The sequence below is a fragment of the Peromyscus eremicus genome, chromosome 1 (genome assembly GCF_949786415.1).
Source record: "Peromyscus eremicus chromosome 1, PerEre_H2_v1, whole genome shotgun sequence".
Taxonomy (NCBI): domain Eukaryota; kingdom Metazoa; phylum Chordata; class Mammalia; order Rodentia; family Cricetidae; genus Peromyscus; species Peromyscus eremicus.
The window spans coordinates 70591290-70616594 of record NC_081416.1 but is presented as its reverse complement, the minus strand read 5'-3'; the positions used below and the strand labels follow the sequence as shown (position 1 = coordinate 70616594).

Sequence of the window (25305 nt, the reverse complement as noted above, 5' to 3'; positions counted from 1 at the left end):
AAAAGAAAGAAAGAAATTCCTGTTGTTTATAAATGATGCAGTCTTGGCTATTTTGTTATAGCAGCTAAACAGACTCAGAATATCAGTGCTGGGAATGGCTAATCACACTTCATTTTCTTCCCTTGACAGGGCTGCTATATATGAAGAAACATGATTTTATCCACAGGTAAGGCCTTAGAAGAAACTCCTGAGAGGAACTCCTGAGACACAAGACATAGACGAACGATAAAGTTACACATATCTTTTGCACCTAAATTTCAATGGGTTTTGACAGCCTGACTAGTTTTACCAACAAGAAAACTGGAAGCCCACCCAGCATGCAGGGACTTGGAGTAGTGATGTCTGAATAGAAAACAGCTGAAGGCAGACAGCATTTAAAGACAACATAGACGTTCTTCAAAAAGAAGGGAGCCCTATCGTAGGGAGTGTGGAAGGCATATTTGTAGTCAAAACATTTATGAAACTGTCTCTTTACCTAAGATAATGAGAAGCTAAGCACAATAATAATATGGGCAATGCTATCTCGCATGCCTGTGGTGTACAGGTCTTCCTTTGACGTGTCTTTTCCTCTTTAGGAATGTGACAATATCAGGAATTGATCTCATGTCTCCAAAATTCCAACTTCCAGATTCCATCCCTCTACTAATTGTAGTTTCTCAATAAAATTAGTGTTTTATAGAATAGAAGAAGAAGGAGGAGGAGGAGGAGGAGGAGGAGGAGGAGGAGGAGGAGAAGAAGAAGAAGAAGAAGAAGAAGAAGAAGAAGAAGATGAAGAAGAAGAAGAAGAAGAAGAAGAAGAAGAAGAAGAAGAAGAAGAAGAAGAAGAAGAAGAAGAAGAAGGGAGCCCTATGCTTTGAGCCCTTCACAAATCGAAGAGTCCAGAATGTTCTCTTGTATCCAGCCATTTTCTCTTTACCTTGTGCTTGGTCTCAGAAGCAGAGAGCACAATTAAATGTGGTCCCTGTGCAGCAAAGGAGGGGGCTTCTAGCCCAGGAAGCTTTGCAGCTCTTCTAAGACATGAAAGGCACAGAACCAAAATTAGCTTAACAGTGTGATTTACGGGATAGGGGCTTGTGCCCTGAATCATGAATGCTCTGGTGTAGGATGTGGGGAGATGCCTTCAGATAGATGAGGAGTTATTGAAGATAGGGCACCATCATCTTGGCTGGGGAGTTGGCGTCATCAGTGCCAGCTGTGAACCTGACACAAACCTAGAGTCACCTGGCGAGAAGGAACCTCAGCTGAAAAAAAAAATGCCTACATCAAATTGGCCTGTGGCCATGTCTGTGAGGTTATTTTCTTAACTGCTAGTTGATACAGGAGGGCCCAGCCCTGTGGGTATACCACCCCAAGGCAGGGGCTGCTGGACTGCATTTAAAAGGTAGCTGAGAAAGGCAATAAGCAAACTTCTTCCATGGCCTCTGCCTCAGTTCCTGACTCTGATTCCTCCTTGAACTCCTTCCCTGGTTTCCCTTGATGGTGAATTATTACCTGAAGCCAAGACAGACCCTTTCGTCCCAAGCTGCTTTTGGTTATGGTGTTTATCACAGCAACAGAAAACAAAGGCAGAAATCCTTCTCACCAACTTCATGCTCCCCAGGATGGTCAGAGATCTCTACAGCATACAACTTCAGGCCCTGGTGGCTTTTGCCAATGTTGTAAATTCTGGTGATATTGGGGCACATTTCATTCACAACCTTCATCAACTGAAAGACAAGGTAAATGAAAGGTTTTGAATCGTGATAGCTGCATGCTAAAAAAAGGCAGTGTACCCAAAAAAGACAGCTGTTTCCACAGCCTCCTGCCTCAGTACCCCTCTCCATCCCACAGCCCTGCTGCTATACCTCTGTCTAGAACACCCTCTCTGGTTTATTTCCAAGGATAATACCCACCTTTCCAGGCCCTGTACTCTCAGCATACCCAATTATTACAGTTATAGCCTCTTGCTACAGACTGAATGTGTGTGTCCCTCAGCTGAAATCTAACCAGTGCAACAGAATTAAAAGGGGAAACCTTAAGTCCGGCAAGATGGCTCAGTATGTCAAGGCCCTTGCTGCCAACCTGAGTTCCATCTCTGGGAACCACATACAGGAAGGAGAAAACCAACTCCCACAAGGTGTCTTGACTGCAGCAAGTGCACAGATGCATGCATGTGCCTATATCCTAACACACCTAATAAATAAATATAATAAAATATTTTTAATAAAAAGAAGTGAAGCATTAGGTGGTCATTATGTCACATGGTTGTAGTATTGTAAACAGGATTAGAATCTTTTAAAAGAGGCAAAGGACTCATATGTGGAGCTGTGAGAAGGCCACATACACATATGGACTAGTGGGTGAACACTCAGCAGACACCACATCTGCCAGCACCTTAACTACAAACAAGGCCTTCCTATTGTCTACTAGTCAGCAACTCGATGACATTTCTGCTATGACAGCTCCAACAGAGTGAGGCATCTTCCTGAGTTGGTATTTTTACCTCTCTCAGATATATGTGGCTAACACAAAGATATGTTGCATTCTCTTATGTTGCATTTATTTAACTCTGGGAAGCTGTGTTACTTTGCCTGTCTAAAACACCTGATTGGTCTAATAAAGAGCTGGACAGCCAATAGCTAGGTAGGAGAAAAAAATACGTGGGACTGGCAGGCAAAGAGAATAAATAGGAGGAGAAATATGAGAAGAGAAGATGGAGAAGCAAAAGAAGGAGAGGAGGACATCAGGGCCAGCCACCCAACTACACAGCAAGCTATGGAGTAAGAAGTAAAGAAATGTATATAGAAAGGTAAAACCCCAGAGGCAAAAGATAGATGGGCTAATTTAAGTTAAGAAAAGCTAGCTAGAAACAAGCCAAGCTAAGGCTGGACATTTATAACTAATAATAAGTCTTCATCTATTTACTTGGGAACTGGGTGGCAGGCCCCACAAAAAGTAAAAAGTTTAAAAAAAATACAAAGGACTGTGTGTGGTGGCTGTGGACACAAACCTCATAGGGCCAAGTGGAGCAAACAGGCTTCAGTGGGGAAGGGACCCACATGCCATGGTCTAGATTTTAAGGTCAGGTATTCAACTGACAGCTTCAGTCTATGAGAATGATGTGAGTTATCAGGGAATTTAGTGAGGCCTCTAATAGGATAATAAGCTTCTGGGGGGTGAGGGTGAGGACAATGGCATCCTCTCCTCAGAGGTTGCCTTGCCTTGCATCCCTGACCAGTGCTGTGAGCATTGATTTGCTGGGTGAAAGGTGTTTTGCCATCCCCAGGGCACCAGAAGCTGGTTTAAAGAAAATTGTATTCTGCTGTAGGATGTCTTTCTGTATGCTGTGAATATGTGTTGCTCTAATTGGTTGATAAATAAACCTGCATTGGCCTATGGCAGGGCAGGATGGAGCCAGGTAGGAAAATCCAAGGGAGATAGTGAGAGGAGAAAGGAGAGGGAGGAGACGCCAGCAGCCACTAGGAGAAGCAAGATGTAAAAGTACCAGTAAGCCACGGCCATGTGGCAACTTATAGATTAATAAAAATGAGTTAAGTTGTAAGAGCTAACTAGCAAGAAGCCTGCCATAGGTCATAGAGTGTGTAAATAATATTAAGCCTCTGAGTGATTATTTTGTTTTATAAATGGCTGCGGGACCACTGGCTGGTAAGGGCCAGGCAGGACAGGAGGAACTCAGGACCAGAGAAAACTTTCAACTACATTTGGCACCCAACATTGGGCATGAACCCACAACCCTGAGATTAAGAGTCTCATGCTCTCCCAATTGAGCTAGCCAAAGGACCAACGGGCTGGGAGGGGTCAGGTGGGACCAAAGGAACTCAGGACCAGAGAAAACTTTCAACTACAGTATTCTCTCTATATTTATTGAGGACTCACTCTCTTCTATGTTTATTGAGGATCTATATTTACTGAGGATCTCACTCTCTACATTTACTGAGGATCCCACTCTCTACCAGGAACCATACAGACTGAAGACTGGAGAGTTCAGAGGATTATTGCCTGACCATGTGTTAAGAACAGAAGAGATACTCTTGCACTGGCAGAGCAGAGATAGAATACCCTGTCAAGGTTGGTGGACAGGCATTATCCATTAGAAGGGCTCTACCACTCTGAAATACAAGTTGGAACTACACATACCCCTTTCTCCTGCTGCAGTGTGAAAGATGGCCACAGTGTACTTGTTTCAAGGCCCTGTATGCTAGTCTCTCCTGGTGCAGTCACACTTGGACAAGGATCTCAGCAGGTCTTGATTGGCAAATAAGCCACTGTCTTGGGTTCAGACCAAAGATGATTTCTTTAGGAATAAGACCTAAGTGGTCCATTATTAACCTGGCAACAAGTATAAGCTTCAAGCATAGGCCTGGCTATCCTTTTCTGTTATGTCACCCTCTATCTTTAGTGCAACCAGTATGAAAGATCACAGCCTACACATTGGAGGAAGACTAATAGCTTCCCCTGGATGCACACTGTAGTAATGGATGTAAGCCTTTTGGGCTGGAAAGCCTCAGGATCCCCTTTCTTCTTTGTATTCTCTCCTCCACTGGACATTATTTCCCAACCCTGCTTTCTCTGCAGTGGTCAGGGTTAAATGAACCATGTCACTGGATCATCATACTAAAACCAACTTTCCCTCATAAGAACATGAGAATTTGAAGAACATTAACCTTTAGGAAGGCCCTTTATAATTTTCCCTCCAGAGGAGCACTCTGGAATACCCTGAAGCATATCTTGTGTGGCCACCATCCCCATAAAGAACATGGGAATTGATAAGCTTCAAGCACAGGCCTGGCTATCCTTTTCTGTTATGTTACCCTCTATCTTTAGTGCTTGCTCTTCCCAACAAGCCTATCATGAGCATCACCAGGGAGTAGATTCCATCTACTTAAATACAACTCCTTCTTGTGAGAGAATGTAACTTCTGGGTCCTGAAGAGAATTAGACATTCTTTTTATGCTACTCAGGTCAGTGATGGCTAACCTTGACTGTCAGCTTGACAAACTTGGGAAAGGGAACTTCAACTGAAGAACTGCCTTCATAAGCTCAGTCTGTGGGCATATCTATGGGACATTTTCTTGATTGCTAGTTTATGTAGGAGAGCTCAGCTATCTCGGGGCAGATGATCCTGGGCTGTATAAGATAGCTGAGAAGCCGGGACAAACAAGCCAGGAGGCAGCACTCCTCAGTTTTTGCTACAGTTCCTGCCTCCAGGTTTTTGCCCTGACTGAATGATGAACTCTGAAGGATGAACTTTAGCCAAATGAACTCTTTCCTCTCCAGGTTGTTTTGGGTCATGGTGTTTTATCACAGCAACAGAAACCAAGCTAGAATCAGGTCTTTGTGGCAAATACACGGGGTGACAAGCAGAGTAAGGAGTAGGATTTCCTCAGGGACCAGAGCACACATCCTCAACAAGGCTGAAGAAACTGGTTCTGCAGGTCTGACACATCTTGTATACCATGGTGCATTTGGCTCCTCACAGCCCAAGCACCCTCCCCACTGGAAAAATAGTCTCCATTAAAATTTGATATGATGGAGGGGAAAGTGACTAAGGAAAGACATCGAGACAGCTCCTTGGAGGGGGAGGGGAAGTGACACAGAAGAGAATAGCGGGGTTTGCTGGACTCGTTCACCCCTGAAATGGGAAAGCACATCACCATCCCAGTACCCACTGAAGTCTGGGCTCCTCTCTTTCCCTCCTTCGCCGAAGAAGAGAGAATAATGAGATGATTTTCTAGTAATCCAATTTTCGGTAATATATCTGAAGGAAACTGTTCACGAAGAAAGCTAAAATTATACACATGATGACATTGGTTGTAGCATGTTTCCTCCTTTGGCATAGTCATTAAAAACTGGGAGATTTCCAAATGCTTCAGAGCAGGGGGAAAGCTGTTAAACCACAAGGCATCCACTCAGGGCCCATGTGGCAGCATTGGAGGCAGTGGGGGTTGGGGGGGGGGTAATGCTAGGGAACCAGCGCATGAGAGACATGGGGCAAAGACAGAGCTATGTTCTAATCACAGTCATGCAGAACCTGTGTGAACATGAGTTCGAGCACTAGAGGAATAGAAGTGTGTTGCTGTAGCTTGAGTGTACGTGTTCCCCAAATTCACAAGGTGGAATCCAAGACTCAATTCCATAATGTGTAGGGGTGGGGACTTTTCTAGGGAGTGATTAAGTCACATAGGCTCTGCCCTTATCAGTGGAATGAGCATCCTTTTAAAGGGATAGGAGGAAACTAAGTAGACCTTTTTTGCCTTTCCATCTTCCATATGATGACCCCCAAAACAAGGTACCATATTGGAAGTAGAGGGCAGCCCTCACTAGACACAGAATCTGCTGGTTCCTTGACTCTAGGTCACCAATATCAAGAACTATGAAAAATCAACTCCTATTGTTTAGAAATTATTCATTCTCTGGACTTTTGTTAATCTGTGAACAGACCAAGACAAGAAAGATGTAAAAATTACTGATTAATCAGTACAGTGAATTCATGGAGGATCCTTTAGACTAGGGGTTCTTTGTTGATATAAGAATGCTGGTCCAGTGCATGGAAGTTTTTCTTAAAAAGTTGTTTTAAAGAAACAGACAAAAGGTTTTCTTCCATCATCTTTCTTCAGAGACTACCTCTAATCCAATGGAAAAGAAATTCCCAAAGGGAGGAAACCATACTGAGGAGCATCCATGGGTCATGTGGTAGTTTGGAAGAAAATGGTCCCCAAAAGGAGTGGCACTAATGGGAGGTATGGCCTTGTTGGAAGAAGTGTGTCACCGTGGGAGTAGGCTTTGGGGTCTCCTGTGTTCAAGCTACACCCACTGAGACAGACCACTTCTTGTTGCCTGAAAGTCAAGATGTAGGACACTTGGCTATGTCTCCAGCACCATGTCTGCCTGCACACCACCATGTCCCACCATGATGATAACTGACTAAACCTCTGAAAATATAAGCCATCCCAATTAAATATTTTCCTTTGTAAGAGCTGCTATAGCCATGGTGTCTCCTCATAGCCATAGAAATGCTAACTAAGACAGAAGTTGGTACCAGGGACTAGGGTATTGCTGTGATAAGCCAGATCATGTTTTCATTTGGAGTAATATAGACTTTGGTACTTTGGGTTAGGAAAACAGTTGAATGGTTTAAGTACTGCATAATGAGCCATACTAGTAGGAGCATGGAAAACAATAGTGCTGAAAATGATTTGAACTGCATCAGGGCTGGCTCAAAAGGGTTCAGAGGAGAAGGATTTTGGTATGTTCCCTAGAGAGTGTTGTTGTGATACTTTGGTGGAGAAAGTGGTAGGTTTTTGCCCTTATGTGAAGAGTCTGCCCGAGGCTAAAGTAAAGAGATTTGGATTAATTCCATTGGCAGAGGAAATCTCAAAACAACCTAGTAGAATACAGACTCTGTCGTGCAGTTACTAATGTTCATGCTTCTAAAGATTTATAACAAAAAGAAGCAAGCAAGGTAAAATACAAAATGTACAATCTGAGAAGAAAAGGAGCACCAGGAAGTGGAATGAAACTAAGTCCTGTGTTCAAGGAGATAAACAGACCAAGAAATGGAATAAAGGGGTTGGGGATTTAGCTCAGTGGTAGAGTGCTTGCCTAGCAAGCGCAAGGCCCTGGGTTCACTCCTCAGCTCTGAAAAAAAAAAAAAAGAAATGGAATAAAGGGTGGTGACCTCAGGGCAAGATCTTACCCAGCTAAATTTCTAACTTGTGAAAGGGAATTAAAGAAATGCTTAGAACCAGGTGTGGTAGTACACACCTTTAATCCTAGCATTCAGAAGGCAGAAGCTGGCAGATCTCTGACTCTGAGGCCAACTTGGTCTATAAAGCAAGTTCAAGGACAGCCAACCTTAAGCAGTAAAGAAAACCATGGAAAACATAAAGCTGGTAAAGATGTAGTTGCAAAAGCGAGCCATGTTCCAGCCCCAGCAAACAGCAGAACTTGGCAGCTTCAGCCACTTTAGAGTTAAGGATAGAAGAGAGGGGTTATGGAATTTGCCTCCATGTCTAAGGAAAGCCGCTAAGGTCAGGCATGTGTCAGGGGTGTCTCTGAATGGAGGCCTAGAAAGGCCATTGTGTGAAGCTGTGAAGTTGAAGCTTGTATTGCCTTGGAGACCCCAAGATGTTAGAGATGCCAGAATCGCGGGAAACCTGCCAAGGAAAGCTGAGAACAGGGAGTGGAGCCAGCCCAAGAGAGAGAAGTGTGTGGCCATCAACAAAACTGAAAGGAGTTGGAGATCTGAAGAGTGCTTTGACATCAGACATGGAGATGCAGAGTTTGGAGTTTGCCCAGCTGGTTTTTTGGTCTTGCTTTGGTCCAGTATTTCCTCACTATGCTTCCTTCCCTGCGTTTTGGAATGATAATGTATATCCTGTGCCATTATATGTTAGAAGTATGTGATCTGCTTTTTTTATTTTAATTTTACAGGGGGTTACAGTTATAAGATTGCATGAGTCTCAGAAGAGACTTTGAACTTCATATTTAAACAAGGTTGAGATTGTTATAGACTATGGGACTTTTGAAGTTGAACTGAATGCATTTTTTTGCATTATGATATGGCTACAAGCCTTTGGAGGCCAGGGAGTAGAATGTATTAGTTTGAAAGAAAATGGACCCTAAAGGGAGTGGCACTATTAGGAGATGTGGCCTTGTTGGAGTAGGTGTGGCCTTGTTGGAGGAAGTGTGTCACTGTGGAGGTAGGCTTTGAGTTCTCCTAAACTCAAGCTAAACCCATTGGGACAGACCACTTCCTGTTGCCTGCAAGTCAAGATGCAAGAAACTTGGCTACTTCTCCAGCACCATGTCTCTCTGCATAACACCATGTCCCACTATGATGATAATGGACTAAACCTCTGAAAATATAAGCCACCTGAATTAAATGTCTTTCCTTTACAAGAGTTTGCCGTGATCATGGTGTCTCTTCACAACAATAGAAACCCTAACTAAGACAGGTCAGAATTTTGGTTGTCTGCATTCCCAGACCTACTACCTTGCTCTGGCTTCCCACCATCATCACCTGTCCTCACACTCAGGCTGACCACACAGCATATTAGCAAACTCAACTAACTTCCCTCACAGCCCAACGTCCCTGGCCATCCTCAGCCATCCTCTACAACAGTACAGCAAGCTGCCCTATAACTCCTGTCTCACCCCTTAACTGCTATCTACCTCATTCACATTAAATAACAACACAACCTGTATCTCCTAAACATCTGGACCCTAGCCATATCACAGCTCAAAGCAAAGACAAGTGACACCTTCCTAGGAAACCAATATCTTTTCTACCTGGGAAGGGCAAGCCATTCCTAATGACAGCATGCCACACCCCACCTCAAACATACTCATGGCTCAGGTCAACTACGCACCTCAGAAATACCTCTCTCCTCACACCCCAATCCCAAAAGTTCCTTTCCTAGGGGCTGTGGTGGGGCTCACCAACCTTCCCTCCACATAGGGAGGAATGCAGCTCACTCAGGACCTGTCTTCTTTCCCAGGACCCATCTGATACTCCTACTCCACCCCTTTGTTCTTGCTGGCTTATTTGTTTGGACAAGAAGATCAGTCTTCTTCCCTCTCTGTCTGCTAACATCTGCAGGCAATCCAGATATCACCTGGTCCAGCTACAGTCAAAGCTTCTTCCAGCCATGGGTAAGCAAACCCATCTATCCCCATCCCATCTGTCATGACTGTAATGATGATGTTAAGCATATGTATGATAAATTTCATATTACAGACATTACACGTGACAGAGTCATTGCCCCCATCATTCCAAGTGAAGGAGATGAAAAATGCACATTTTTGTGATCAGGAAGTCATAAATACATATACCAAGCAGATCTCCAGTGTTCTTTTGGCATAGTTCTCTCTGCCTTGAAGTATGGATGTTTGGACAGTCTTCACCTTCCTCTCTGCCTTCCCCATCTCTTGCCCCTCCCTCTGCCTGGAATAGGAGCTGCATAGCTCAGTGCTCTTCAGGCATATGCTGTATGGAAGCCACACACATTCTCGCTGCTATCTTACAGTGGGATGAGCATCTCCACTGGCTTCTCATTACTGCTTCTCATTTTATTGTTGGCTATAAATGTCTCTTTCAGACTAAGCCAACTATTTTTCCTGAGGTAGAAATATTTCTACAGCCACCTAGAAGACTCCATCTGGGGAAAAGGCTAGCAATTCTGTTTTCTAATCCAACCCCAAGAACCAACAATCTACATTGGCAATGGCTTCCAGCCCAACACACTGAGACTGAGAAGCACTCCCTGGACAGTTTCCAGCTCAGTGCTTTTAGGCAGTGGAACTTCAGAGGGGTCCCCAAGGTGGCTGTATTGGTGACCCTGAGTCCTCTCAGCCCTAGCATCTCCTGAGTGGTAGTCATCATAGCCACCTCTTGCATAAAGCACATACTTCCAGCTTTCCCTAGAGGACCCCAGTTATGTATGTGGGACAGTTGTCTCAAGGTCTCAATATCCAGGGACTCTGAACATTCAGATCACTTTATGTATACTTGCAGTTCATTGCACCAACTGATTTGATATCTCTGTCTCACTTCCGGGCTTGATGCCTTAAAACACCCATCAAGCAAGACTGAGTTAACCCACCAGAGCTCCCGAAGACAGAATGGTGGGCAGAGCCATAAAAATACCCCGAGAAACTGGAGCAGCAGGCATGAGTCACAAACCTCAAGTCCAAGCACATTATCTCTGTTTCTGAAGAGCAAGACAGTAAGAGGAGTTCTTTAGCACATCCCACCTCTACGTCTGTGCTGACAGGTGTCTGGAAGCCGCGCGTATCTCAAGTTAAATGACAGTGAGACAAGCCAGGCATGTTCATTCCATGGACTCGAAGCTCAGTCTAATGATTCTGATCTCAGAAACATCTCCTGCCTTCATCCTGAGTAGCTGGCTCCTTCCCTCAGCCCATAAGCCCTCCCTCTGAGCTGCATTAACTAGCCTTTGGTGAGTCCTTACATGCCAATGTAATCCGGAGGTTATTTCTGCTTGTCCTATGTCTTCAAACAGATTTTTAAATAGCTAAGAATCTTGTTTGCCAATGCCTTCCCAAACTCCCTAGCACATTAATGTAGAGTGCTATCCACTGAACATATCAGTCACTATTGTCTTCAACAGAGCAGCTGTGACTACTTGCAAGAGACCCTCGAGATCCAGCCCATTGACTGTTGGACTCCCCTCATAGAAGAAAGGATCAGGGCCATTGGATTGTCACCCGAGAGCCCAGCCATCCCCTCCTGTACCTCCCTGCCAGCTGAATGTCATTCTGTTCTAGCTGCAAGTGGCTTTGTGATCTTGAAGGTACTGGAGTATATAGAAAGTAGAAGGTTAAGTGAAGTCGGGGGAGGACTCCGCATGTGCAGCTACGGAGAAGTTGTTATTCATTCTGGGCTGAAATGTTCTATTGGTGCAGCTACTTAGGCATCACCTACATTCCTGTAAGTAACCCCTAACCCACGTTCTGTATGGAAGCTCAATAAACTCATTGCTTTAGCAAGTTGGACTTCAGTGAGTTCAAACGGTGTCATTGGCGCCCTATCTGAGGTGAACAGGCATTTGCTTATATCACCTCAGGAAACATGCAATGCCCATGCTGGGTGCAAACAAGGAATGGGGCTTCAGAGACAGTGAGCCAATCCAGGTGCTGCCCTTCTTGTGGGTGTGTGGCAGCCAGCATGCACAAGTTGACACAGCCCAGAGTTACAGAGACTCTGGGTCAGTCTGAGAAAAGTCACACTTGATCGCCATGTCCTGCTACTTGTAAAAATGCCAATCCTAAGTCCTGAGGCCTGGCTGTACAACAGCATAGGACAACTTCCAGGACATGTCTGCTAAGGATTTGACTTCACTGTGTCTGAGGTGGCTCGTGTGTAGATGCTTTATAAATTCCCATGTCACTCTAGTAGACAACCAAGATTGAGCTAAGTAGCCTGGTCTACTTGTGGGACTCCTAGCAGTGGGAGCTGAGCCTGTCTCTGAGGCTTTGGCAGGCCTTTGGGAACCTATTCTTCATACTGGGTTGCCTTACAAAGCCTTAATATGAGGAGGAGCTTAGTCCTACCTCAACTTGATATGTCATGCTTTGTTGACATCCATGGGAGGCCTGCCCCCTTCTGAAGAGACACAGAAGAGGAGTGGATTGGGGGGTGTGCACAGGGGATGTGAGGAGAGAAGAGAGAAGAAACTGTGGTCAGGTCATATATAAAATAAATGAATAAATTTAATAAATAATTTTTACAAAAAGAATCTAAATATTGTGGTAAGGGGTAATAGTGCTATATAGTATCACAGTGACTCAGTTTCCCATCAATAAGAGAAGGTAATCACAGTCTCTACCCTGCTGGGCTCTTAGAAGGAATGAGCATGTTAATGGAGATCAGTTGTGGAACACAGCATGTGGACCCACAGGAAGGCTTTCCGTTTTTACCATAAGTGCCCTCTCATATTCAAGTCCACATTCATTAATGTGAATTAATTAATTAATATGAATTCACTAATATGACCCAACTCAAACACATAGAACCTTTAGGAACTCAAGGCTTCAATGAGAAAAGTTCAGCTTTGAGCCACATTTCAGCTGTTTCCTAACAGAGGAGAACCCATTTGCTTGCCCAGAGGAATCACACATAGTGCTTATTGGCTCAGGCCTTGCTGCTCCCTTTGACAAAGCCATGTTGGAAACCCCATACTCTTACCTGGCGCATTTCCTTATAGTTGTGGTGCTTAAAATCCAGGTCATCAGTGGTGGTCATTTCATTGCGTCGGTGATAATAGTTATTAGGATCTAGGGACAGAAAGATGGTTTTGAATTCATTCAATTATGGCGTCCCTGCTAGGAGCCTGGTTTCTGTGATGACAGCGGAACTAGAAAACTCAACTTCTAACGCTGGTTCAGAGGCAAGAGCGCCAAGCCACCAGGAGGCACGTGGGAGTCGGAACTGTTTGGAGATTAAGGATGTACAGTCACAAGCCTGGGCTTAAGTCTCTACTTAATGTGGTGTGACCTTGGACAAACCACTTGAGCACTCTGCGCCTTACGTTTTCATCTGTAAGTGGGAAAAGAATGGTATCTCCTCTGTTGGCTTACAGTGAGCAGCAGAAGAGATACATGTGTGCCTGGGCCACTGTCAGTACAAAACAAGTAGTTATGAAGTTCAAAACCACATGCGCATCCTTGAGGACCTTAGGAAGCGTGTACCTGCTGTTAGTCTCTTAGCTGGGATGTGTTCCCTTTCATTCTTCTTAACAGAAGCCCGGCATGTAAGAATCCCCTCTTCCGACATCTCGGAACTCTCATGCCCCGTTCACAGGGCCAGGCCAAACCCATCACAGCACCCAGTGCTCTGACTGCCCCAGTGGAGGCAAAGCTCTTCAGCACAGAGGAGGAGACAGCGACAAATCTCTCTCCAGGCAAAGGATGCTGAAGCACTGTCTGCTTGCTGTGGTGGCCACTTGACCATGAAGGAACTGTCAGCACAACCTCAGTGACCAACAGGACACAGAAGCCCAATGACCTCAAGAGCTCCTGGTCAGCCAACCCTGAAGCCATCCTGGCGTGACATTTAGAGCCAGAAGCACCTGATGTGGTTCCCATGTGAGACGTTCTCACAGGCTCAGGTCCCCAGTTGGTGACATACTTTAAGAGGTAGTAGAACATTTAGTAGGCAGAGCCTAGCTATAGGAACTGGGTCATTGGGGTGCCTTTGAAGGTTCTGCCTGGTCCTCAGGCCCCTCCTCTCTCTTTACTTCCTGTCTACTAGGAGGTGAAGAGCTTTCTCCACCATGTGTTCCCACAGCCTTGGTATTCCGTCTCACCACCGGTCTAGTCAACAACGGAACTAAGGACTATGCTCCGGAAACTTCTGGAGCTGTGATCCAAAATCAGTCGTTCCCCCTTGTAAGTTGTCTATGACAAGTATTTTGTCACAGGTATGAAAGCCTTACCGACACAGCAGCCTCACCACTGTGATCGGAGTGTAGTGACAGAGGCGACCTGAAGGACTAGGACTCTGGCTCCCTTTTCATGTAACTTGAATTTTCTTTTCAATTCATATTGTGTTGTATATAGTATTCCAAAATAAAGATGATGCAGAAGAGAGAGGGCAGGGAAGAGGAAGAACGTGAAGGAGAGTGACAAGAAGGGACCCTGGATCTGCCCTGATGCCCTTGTCCTCATCTGAGGAAGAATGCAAGAGGCTCTCAGGCCCTGGTCATCATGCTGACATTTCTCCACTAGAGCATTCATTCAGAAAATCTCAGTTAGTACAGACACACCCACACCCACACCCCATGCAAAGAGCACTCAGAACTTCATAAGCCCGCAACAGCATGGGTTCCACCCAAGTGGCCCAAAGGCCCATTCTAGAAGCAGGGGAATGGTGAGTAGCAGAAGGACCCCTGAGATATCAGGATCAGCAAGGAACCATCTGTGCCACCAAAGTCCCCAGACTAGGAACACTGGCTGCCTAATAGACCTACCTCAGCCCTGCCAAATCAGATTCCACATCATGACAAAATCCCAGCTGACTCTGCAGGATCGACGTGAGAAGCACCAAGCCATGACTACATCACAGGCAGGAAGGAGGCATCAGCATCTGCTTCACACATCCACATCAGCTAGCCCTGCTGGAGCCCCTAACCAGTGGCTTTAGCCTTGAAGACTGAGGCCACATACAACAAATTAGGAGTTACCGAGAACTCCAACACCAAATATAGTGTGAAACCTTCACGAAAGATCTAATAATACTAAAGAAACAAGCAGCTGTCATGGAAGGCTGTAGCTTGCAGGAGGGAGACAGGCATTTTGTCCAGGCAAGAAAGTCAATGCCATCTAAGCTCAACCAAGGCCTCAATTATTTCTCAAATATCTGCTTGGGGCATAGGACGCCCACGCCTTAGAGAGAGCTTTGCAGGCCTATGGGTTCCAAAGCCAAGGTAAAGAGTGACAGGTTTGGGTTTGGGTTTTCCATTTATTGACCCCGACGTCAACTTGCTGTTTTCTGAGAGTTATTCGGCACCCACTCGCAGCTTTAGGGGTGTCTTTCCAAACGATCTGAAGGCCCCTTTTGTTTTCAAACACCAGTTGTGCCTTCAAGGTTGTGAAAAAGGGTTAAAGAAAAAGCCCAGAGCCCTAGGTACAAAAGAATGGTTGATCAGACACTAGCCTTCCTTCCTGGAGACTAGTCAGTGTGTTGAAGCATCCAGGACAAGATCCCGATGCCAAGTCTTCCATATTTAATAAATACTTCTCACTTGTCTTTTGAGTGAACAACATCTTATTGAGAATGTCTTAGGAGTCTATCTCGCAGTTTTGCAAGTAAGAATTGAGCTCAGAGCTCACCATCAGTCTATCAGCCATCTACTGTTATCTCTGAGGTCCCTTTCTCTGCCTCGCACCTATTTCATGTGGTTCAGAGGAACCATCTTGCCCTATAAGCCAGGTTCAAGCCTGTGACCCAGGTCCAAGCTGTGAACCCACTTGCCCCAGCCAGTCACTAGTTCAGAGATGATCCTGGGACAAGATGCGTCTATCCTCACTGGTGCCAAGATCTTCAAAAGAAAGTAACTTGTGCCCCTCTCCTTGGCTGTCAAAACATTGCAACAATGGTCCTCAAAAAACTGAACTCTCCCCCAGGAATCTCATGCTAGGAAAAGGACAAGGCTGAATGAAGCCCTGTGCCTGCCAGAGGAGGTGCTCTCCTCCCAAGCAAGGATTTCACCTAGTTCAGGGCACCTCATAGAAGAGACTGGAGCCTAGAATATGATGGATTGATGAAGGGTGAGGTTGCACTTTGACCAGGAATGCTTAGAGTTGTGTGTAACTCCCGTCCTCTATTTACACCTAAACTTTAAGTCAGGACCCATAAGATGGACTTGGGGGTTCACTGCATCTCGTCATCTGTTTTTCCCAGTGTAGCCACACTAACTCCTTTCTCTGTATGCCACTATGGCTTGTATTCCCATATGGCTTGTCTCCTTAACAGGAGTAGTGAGCATGAGTATCTGAGCTAGCTCATTAGGGCTGCCAGGGTCCAGATTCTGATCCTAACTACTTCAGTGACATCAGAGTTGTAGGGGAGTCTGTTTCTCCTGGGGTCACTCAGACTGCAGGAAGTGGAGCGTTAGTGACAATCCATCAGTCTGCAAGAGGCTCCGAGACAGTCCTAACTCCAGCAAGAAGGCCCTGGGATATTAGCCCCACCCCTGCTGAAAGCCCGTCACACCCACCCCTGCAATTTTCATTTGTCCGACAAATTTTTCTCCTTAAGTGAGTCTGAGTAGGACTCTGGCATTTGAAGCAGAAGTCCTGACTGACTGATTCCATCTCTGCGCCTTTAATATCACAGATGGAGCTCTGGCAAGCCAGCTTCCTGCCTCTTTCCGTGTGGTGAGTTTTCAAAATCCTTCGTACTAAAACCCAGCGACTTCTTGGAGGTCTCCTTACCTACAGGGAGAGAGGACGCTAGGCGCAGTACCTAAAATCCTTCATCCAGCCTGCTCACCTCATTAACCTACTCAACCTTCTGTTCTTGACACACCGGCCTACTAACTCCTCTGCCAGAGTCGCTGTCTGTTGTGTGCTCTCACAGGGATGCTAGGCAACAAGGAGAAGGGAAGGACTCTATACCCATCAGCTCCCCCAGCACCACTGGGGACGAGTGAAGGTCAGTATTCACATTCCTCTCGGACAATGTGTGTTATCAGCGGTCATTTTACTCCCTGGTAGACAATGCCCTTTACTCATGGCATGGTCAGAGGTCAGTGATCCCCTTTATAAAAGTAGTTACCGGCTGCCTCCCAAGTCTGGACTCCATTTAAGCAAGACCCTTCCTTCTTCAAACAGAACGTTTTGTTTTGTGTCCTAAGAAAGGGATGAATTGAAGCCAAAAGGAAAAAAAGGACTCATCAGAAGATGAGATGAGAAACTGAGAAGAACCATCAGCCCCTTCATGAGCTGCAGACCCCAGAGGCAGCTAGCTACTTGCAGAACTTCCATGCAGGGCCCGCCCTAGGAAGCTGCAAAGGAGACAGATTTAAAGCGCTGTGATGAAAATCTGCAAGCAGCTTGTGACTCCTGTTTGCACACTGGCCTTCCATGGCTTGATGTAAATGAACTGGTCCTGGGAAGTGAGAAAGAGCCACAGGCTGCCTGTAACTACTCCTAGAGTGACAGACAAACCAACTACAAGGGCTTTAAAGTGGTCCCAAAGCTAACGGGTAAACACAAAAGAGTAAGTACAGTTTACTGTTGCTGTCAATGACAGAAGTTAGTTATTATTCCTGAATTCTAAGACATAGAACATGTCTCAGTTGATGGACAAGATTAAGCCAAATAATATGAAAGTTGAATATTTCCTCCTTAGGGTCGCTGAAGCTTGCCTGCTACCAACCCCACTCCAGGAGCTGAGCTAGACTGTCTCTAGGGAACAGAGTGTGACAAACAGCACACTGGACATCCTCCTCTGGTCTACTTTGAATGCATACATCCCCCACACAAGCACACACACACACACACACACACACACACACACACACACACACACATACACACACACACGCACACATACACACACACACACACACTTAATTATTTACCAATTAATTCCTTAATTGGCCTGAAAGGATGGAACAATGCTGTCACATCCAAGGCTCACATTCCCTGAGACAAGGGCCATTTTACACTTTCTTCAGTAAAAGCAGGAAAGAACAAAGGTCTGCACACATAGCTCCCCCACCTTCCAAGGGTGCTGTCTTACCTTTCCACGGTGTGTGTGTGTTTCTATTAAGAGTGATTTTCTATTCCTCTCCTTGTGTTCTATTAAGAGTGATTTTCTATTTCTCTCCTTGTGTTCTATTAAGAGTGATTTTCTATTCCTCTCCCTCCCCAACACCTTGAGCCTGCTGTTTAGGGTACTCTCCCATAAGTTGTCCCCAAGGGCCCTTCTGTGCTCATCCTTAAATTCTTTTTTGTTTTATTTTGTTTTGTTTATTTAAGACAGAGTCTCCCTCTATAGCTAAGGCTGTCCCAGAATTTACTCTGTAGACCAGGTTAGCTTTAATTCCATGGCAATCTCTCTGAAGCAATGGGATAACAGGCAGGTGCTATCATGTCTAGCTTCTAAGTTTTTTTTTTTCAAACCAATGAAAAATCTACAAAGAGTACTCTGGTTGCATTCTATCCAGCAAGTGGCCAGCCTGTCCTGGGTTCCCTGGACTGTCCTGTCTGGTTCCTGACAGATCAAGACAATTAGTCACCTGATCTGATGAAGCAAGCGCAGGAAGCAGATCTCCTTTCCTATGACATAAAGGATAACTATCCTCTGCTCTTCAATAACAATAGAAAAATTAGTGTACCAGAACATTCTCATTTAATCTCTCAAATCCTTTGACCAATGTAACACCAGAAGCCATGGAAACTGCATAGATAACTATTGTTAAGACTATGCCTTCTAAAGTGCACACAACCCTCCTTTTCATGTGTATCTGTCCATTCATCTATCCTTCTGTCTGTCTGCCTGCCTGTCTGTCTATCTACCTATCTGTCTATCCATCCATCCATTCTTCCATCCATCCATCCATCCATCCATCCACCCATCCATCCAACCATTATCTATCTATCTATCTGTCTGTCTGTCTGTCTATCTATCTACCTACCTACCTATCTACTATCTATCTACCTACTTATCATTTATTTATCTTTCTAACACACACATATGCCTGTGTGTAGATTTATATTAAAACCTTTTTCAAAATAAATTTGCTCTTAAAAATGGACCTATATGTTTGTCAGGTAAAAACTAGAACCACACTAAGTCCACACTTGGAACCACCCAGGTTTCACAATTCATCCATCTCTGTGATTGTTTCAAATGCCCACCAAGAATAACCTAGCAGAGAAATAATTATTTCATGATACTCACATAGGCTGCCCCGTGCCTTTTCCTAATGACATCTGAGTTCGTGCCCACAGAGGCAAGCCATGGCCCCACTATTTACAGCAAGCAAGTAGAGGAGTACTAAGCAAGGCTCAGTACTAAGTACTAAGCATGGCCTGAAGGAAAGGGGACAGAACCTTCTTATAGATGCTGGCCAAGATGTATGCTAGCAGATATCCTGAGCCCCATGACCCCAGAAGTTTCCAGATGGCAGCAGGCTGGATGTGGGACTGCTGCAGGAGCCATCTATGAAAGGGAGCTCAAATCCCAAACAGGCATGCTCCAATGCATTCTCCTTCTTAGCCTTAGAAATGTGCACAACCTCTGTCCCAGCAATTCCACTAGTTACAATGAAGTTCAAGCAACAACTGTGGACACAGGGATGGGGACATACACATGTGCACATACACACATGCACACACACACATGCACACTCACACACACATACACACACACACACACACACACACACACACACACACACACACACACATACACATGACCGAGAAATAAAAAGAGTATGGAATCAAAATACACTATTTTTATTTTATTTTTTGGTTTTTCAAGACAAGGTTTCTTCATGTAGCTTTGGAGCCTGTCTTGGAACTTACTCTGTAGAACAGGCTGGCCTCGAACTTACAGAGATCCACCGGTCTCTGCCTCCAGAGTGCTGGGATTAAAGGCATGCACCATCACTGCCTAGCCTGGAATCAAAATATTCTAAACTACTGAATTTCCAGCTACCACAGGCTGATTAAAGATGTGAGATTTTGCCCACAGACCAGGAGAGAAAGTACCCACAGATGCCCTCTTTCCTGGTTTCATTCTGTTAATGTGACCAAAAGCAATTTAGGGGATCAAAGGGCTTGTTTAAGCTTACAGGTCACAGTCCATTGTTAAGGAAATTCAGGGCAGAAACTTGAAAGCAGGCCTGCTTATTCTTCTATGCAATATTATCTCTGACTAGGGAAACCATTTGCAGCCAAGGAAGTACAACAGGAACTGTGGGGGATGCTACGTGTTTCCTCACTCTCTGGCTTGGGCTTAGCTAGCTTTCTTATGCAGCCCAGGGAATGGCACTGCCCACAGAGGGCTGGGCCCTCCTACATCAGTTAACAATCAACAAACCACCCTCCATGTAGACTTGCCCACAGGCCAACTGCATCTGGGTGACCCCTCCATGGAGACTCTCTTCTCAGGTGGCTCTATGTTGTGTCGAGTTGACAGTCAAAGCTAACCAGGACAGGCACCAGTGATTTTTGTGACATGAAAAAAAAAAAAAAAAAAAAAAAAAAGCAAGCTAGTAAGTGCAAACAAATAAATAAAACAAAATGTGTGTCTGCTGTGAGGATCATTAATGTAGGCAGACAGAGCTGACTTTCTCACCCATGGAGGGTTCATGTTCTGAAAACCTACAGCTGGCAAAGCCAGCTCATGCATATTACAAGACCGAGAGAAAAATAGCAATGTGGCATTAAACATGCTTTGAAAACACAGCAAACACAAGCTCATGGTGGAGCTGGGGTGACTGCTAAAATAGCATCAGGGCTGGTGGTGGACTGTGCTGGGCAGGACTGGGGACCCACAGGCAGTGATGTTCCAGCTTCTACTGTGAGCCCGACAGTGAACAGACTCCAGGGAGAAAACAGGGCGAGATGAACCATGCTTCTGCTCCTGTGCCTGGTGACCTGACTGGAGAAGGACAGGAATGCGACACTCCTGTAGGCTCTGACAGGTACTATGGGGAGAGTTTTATGTTAGCTGCTTTCCTAGAGATGTTTGATCAGAAGGAAGATGCTCTTGCCATGGGTCCCCAGTGATGCAGCCAATACCTTCTGAAATGCCAGCCTAGGCCAACCTGTCTGGAGCAGACACTAATAGGATCCAAAAGGTGCACATGGATGCCCACTTACATCCTGAAGTTAGAGCCAAGCACCATCATGTGAAAATCAGCCCATCAGACTAGAAGGGGCAAGTGTTCAGTGAGGATATGAGCATCCAAGGAAGCTCTTTAGACAGAAACCTTGCAAATGCTCATGGCTCAGTTCCCTCCACCTCCTGCCCTGCCTCTGTGCCCAATATAGTAAGCATGCTAAGGACAAATAGATGTCTCGAGGGCAAACATATTCTGTGGTGCTGAGAACCGAACCCAGAGCTTCGCACATTTGCGTGTGCTTTACCATTAAGTTACACCCCTAGCTGATGCCTTTTTCTCACTTCTGAGTGACAGCATTGAGTGATCCGTCAACCTTGACATACACAAACATCTTAAAATTACAACAGGCAAAACCACACTTGGCAAGAGGGCTCAGTGCCACCAACGTTCATGTTTCTGAGTTGGGATTATGAAAAGCTCTTTTTCTTTTCGTTTTGAATAACCTGTATGTTTTAAGAGATTTAACAATGGACACAGGAAAATGATGGTTCAGTTTGCTTTGACTCACCTTGGGGAGGCACCTGTCTCCCAGTAGGAAACAGCCTTGCAGGAAGTTCAGGAGGCAAACTCACCTGGCAATGGGCAGCCCAAGATCTCCATCCTCATGCAGATGTTCCCATTATCGAACCAGGACTGCGGATTTATACGAATGTAGCGGGCCACCATGGGGACCGGTAGCTCATTTAGCACAGGAATCTCCTTCTCACTGTTTCCTTCAAATATCTATTGATGCTCAAGGGGAAAGAGGAAGCTTTTTAAGACCTTCATCATAAAAAGTAAGACAGCCAGGAATTCACTCATTCCTTAGGATCCTAGCAAGGAGTACATATGCACACTGGGAACCAAGGCGAAAAAGAAACAAATCACCCCTGCACTCTGCCCCAGGAAGCCCCTATCTCTCAGTCTATCATGAGGGCAAAAGGATGCTCTAAAGCTCAGGCTATTAGAAGGACGTGGGCCAGGCTAAGCTTTGGAGCAGGGAGAGGGTCTGTTTGGCCCGACAGTCAAGGAAAGCTACTTAGACTGGTAAGAACAGGAGGGAGTTCTAGAGGCAGGGAAACATTAATGGAGAAGCCCAGCAGCGGGTTTCACAGGTAGGCCAGCTGGCTCCACTCTGCTGGTGCACGCAGGACTGTTGATGTAAGTAAGAATGAGACAGAAGGTAAAAGTGAGGCTGCAGTCGGTGTGTAAGATGCTGGGCACCACACAAGGAGGGACACTTGAGATTCTGAATTTGAGAGTAACAAAACTCCCATGCTGAAGCTATTCATACAAGGTGGCACAAAAAAGTTAGTGCTCTTGGAAGTGACAGCCACGAGGGTCCCCAACTGCAGCGTGTGAATTTGTAAATGGAGTCAGAGGCTGCATCCCAGAAGTATGTTAGTTGGAATGAATCCAGAATTCTCCATCAGCCTTACCTGTGGGCCACTGGAGGTTGGACTCCAGAGTGTGAAAGGAGGTCACTGTCCATCAGACTCTCCTGGTTGGTTTGGGTTTACACAAGCTTGGTAAACTTCCCCAGGCATAGGACAAAGCCCCATGGCCAGGCACAAATGGCATGGGTAGAGTGGAGAGGGGACTCACCATGTCACCAGATCCATTCTTCACAGTAACCCATGTATGGCTGTCATTGCTCACCATGACTTTGTAGGATGTCACCCAGTCACTCCTGTGAGAAAATAGAGCATCACTGGGGTTACATACTTGAAAATGCTCACACTTTCCATCCAGAGGTATGGAAGGAAGAACAGATATGGCTTCCTTAGGACTGGGTCAAACCCTGATTCTCAGAGAGTCCTAGAGGACAACATAGATTCTTGTCATGGCTCTTGATTGCCCATTACAACTAGATAACAAGACCCTAGTGCTGAAGATAACACACACTTTGATTGCAGAACACAGATAAAATGACCTTGAACCTGCTAGAAAACTGTTTCCCTGCTGGCTAGTTTTCATAGTACTAGAAGGTGCTATGCATACCACTGAGGGAAAAAAAGACTTCAGTGGTCTTACCGAGCACTTTACCGGGCATGCTAAATAGCAACTTGCCAGGCAAGATGTGCCCTCTAGTGTAATAGTGGCAAGACTGTATATGGTGCAACCAGTTGCTTTCTGGTTGCATTTGAGACCTCTGCTGTAGGAGGGCATCCATGCCTGGTACTCTAAACCAGATCAAAAGCCCACAGTTGGGGAGGAACTTACTGCTGTTACTCTGCTAAGCAGCCATATTGTCAGACAGCTTCCTAAAGATTTATGCTTCAGCCCATCAGTCTGTGCTGTTCTCAACCTTGTTCAGAGGTGCTCCTTTTGCAGTAGGCAAAGGTGGACCCAGACTCCTCACTGGTCGGAGTGCTGGGAACAGTCACTCTGAGTGCTCAGCCCTAAATGAAACATCTATATCAACCAAGACAAGCAAAGCAGGATACAAGGGCCAGAGAAGGGGAAAGAGTGCTGTGAAGTGTCTTCTGGACAGGGCATAGCTGTTGTACTCGTGGATTCACAGCGGTCCCGGTTACCAGCACAAGATCAAACCTCTCAAAATTCTAGCACAGATAGTGGAAGGGCTCACGTGGCCCTGCATCTGAAGAACTATCGGCAGCTGATGGCTGCTGTGGGTGGAGTACTCATTTTTCTGCTGTGGCTACTGGTAGGTGCTTCAGTAGATAGTCCACACCCATGCACATGTGGGCAGCGCTGACAGGGCTCAGCTGTACCAAAGATGAAAAAGAGGACATAAAGTTGGAAGGACTTGTTAGGGAACTCTGAGAGGAGTTGTGGGAACATATGATCAAAATATGTCGCATATATGTATGAAATTCTCAAAAAATAATTACAATTAAAAAACAAAACAAGCCGGGCGGTGGTGGCGCACGCCTTTAATCCCAGCACTCGGGAGGCAGAGCCAGGCGGATCTCTGTGAGTTCGAGGCCAGCCTGGGCTACCAAGTGAGTCCCAGGAAAGGCGCAAAGAAACCCTGTCTCGAAAAACCAAAAAAAAAAAAAAAAACAAAACAAAAAACAAAAAACAAAACAAAAGAACCTGAGTTCTATGATACCTGCTGGTTGTATAACTTTGTCCAGGTAACTTACTCATCTATGCCTCTCTATACAAAAAACAGGACTGTGAGCCTTGAAGGGTCTAATATCCTTTAAGCACTTAGGACAATTCCTAGCCCCTGGTACGGTCACACACAAAAAGATATGCAAACAAGACCATATTTGTTCATACTGAAGTTACATCACACACTTCAGAAGCTTAATGGAGTCCAGCAGGGAAAAATAATCTCAGTGAATGCTGCAAATTGTTCTAGAAATTTCATTTGGGGAAACTGACTTGTGAATGCAGCAAACCAGATCCAGCCAGCCCCAAAAGCAACAGCTTGAGTCCACGAGACTCTGAGTTTCTCCTTGTCTGTCACAGCCACTCAGACATTCTCCATCCCAGCAAGATTCCAGTAAGCTGGACCCAAAGCCAGAGCCCTGGCACCGTCTCCCACTGGACAGAAATTACTGGGGATGAAGCAGCCATAATTTGACTTGCTGGAATGGAGGCCAATCTGACAGGTGTGGCAAAACCAAAACATAACCCAAACAGGTTTTTTATGTTGTTAATTGCCAGGTAATATGGAAGGGCCACTCTGTGCATGCCCCTTCCTAAAACCTAGAACCCTGGCGGAAAAACCAGCCTCCTGCTTTTCTGTCCTTTACTTCTATAAGTCCACTTGCTCTCCAGTCCTGCTGCCAGAGGGTCTAAACCTGTGGGCCACGACCCTCTTTGGGGGTTGCATATCAGATACTTACATTATGATTCATAACAGAGGCAAAATTATAGTTATGAAGAAGCAACGAAGTAATTTTATAGTTGGAGGTCACCACCACATGAGGAATTGGATTAAAGGGTCACTGTGTTAGGAAGGTTGAGAACCACTGGTTAAGCTTTCAGTCTGAGTCAGGTTGCCTAGAGAATTTGTTCAGGAGCAGCTTGTTTTTAGGTGCCTCTATCCATGCTGAAAAACAGTTTCATCTTACACTTCCTCCTGCTGTGTCCTCCCCAAGACCCTCTGTGTCCAGAATCAAACAACAGTCCCCACCCCCAACATTCCAGTAATCATATCACCAAACGTTCCAAGCTGGAGCCAGGAATACAGAAGAGAAACGCCATGAGCAAGGCCTGTTGGGAAGCCCCTCAGCAACACCTGCCTGCAAAATTACCCTCTCCCCAAAGAGCAATCTGCCCCATTCCAATTCCAACAGCAGCCCCTCTTCCCCTGCCGACTGTTTCTCAGCTGATAATACCCACCCAATACCTGCAAGGCGGACTGCAGAGGCAGGGATCTGTCCTAGTGAGACAAAAGGAATGAAGTTAGGAAACTCAGTCAAAAGAAGTACACAAACAGGATGGAAGCAGAAAGGAAATTTAG

General features: G+C 45.5%; 1 protein-coding gene across 1 annotated transcript in view; it reads right to left on the bottom strand.

Moving 5' to 3' along the window:
- Window positions 1-25305, bottom strand: part of Cpxm2 (carboxypeptidase X, M14 family member 2) — a 127839-nt gene that overhangs the window by 24674 nt on the left and 77860 nt on the right. The window contains 4 exon segments of the mRNA XM_059250552.1: window positions 1583-1706; window positions 12710-12798; window positions 21458-21608; window positions 22470-22554. Coding sequence (XP_059106535.1) covers window positions 1583-1706; window positions 12710-12798; window positions 21458-21608; window positions 22470-22554 — 449 coding nt within the window.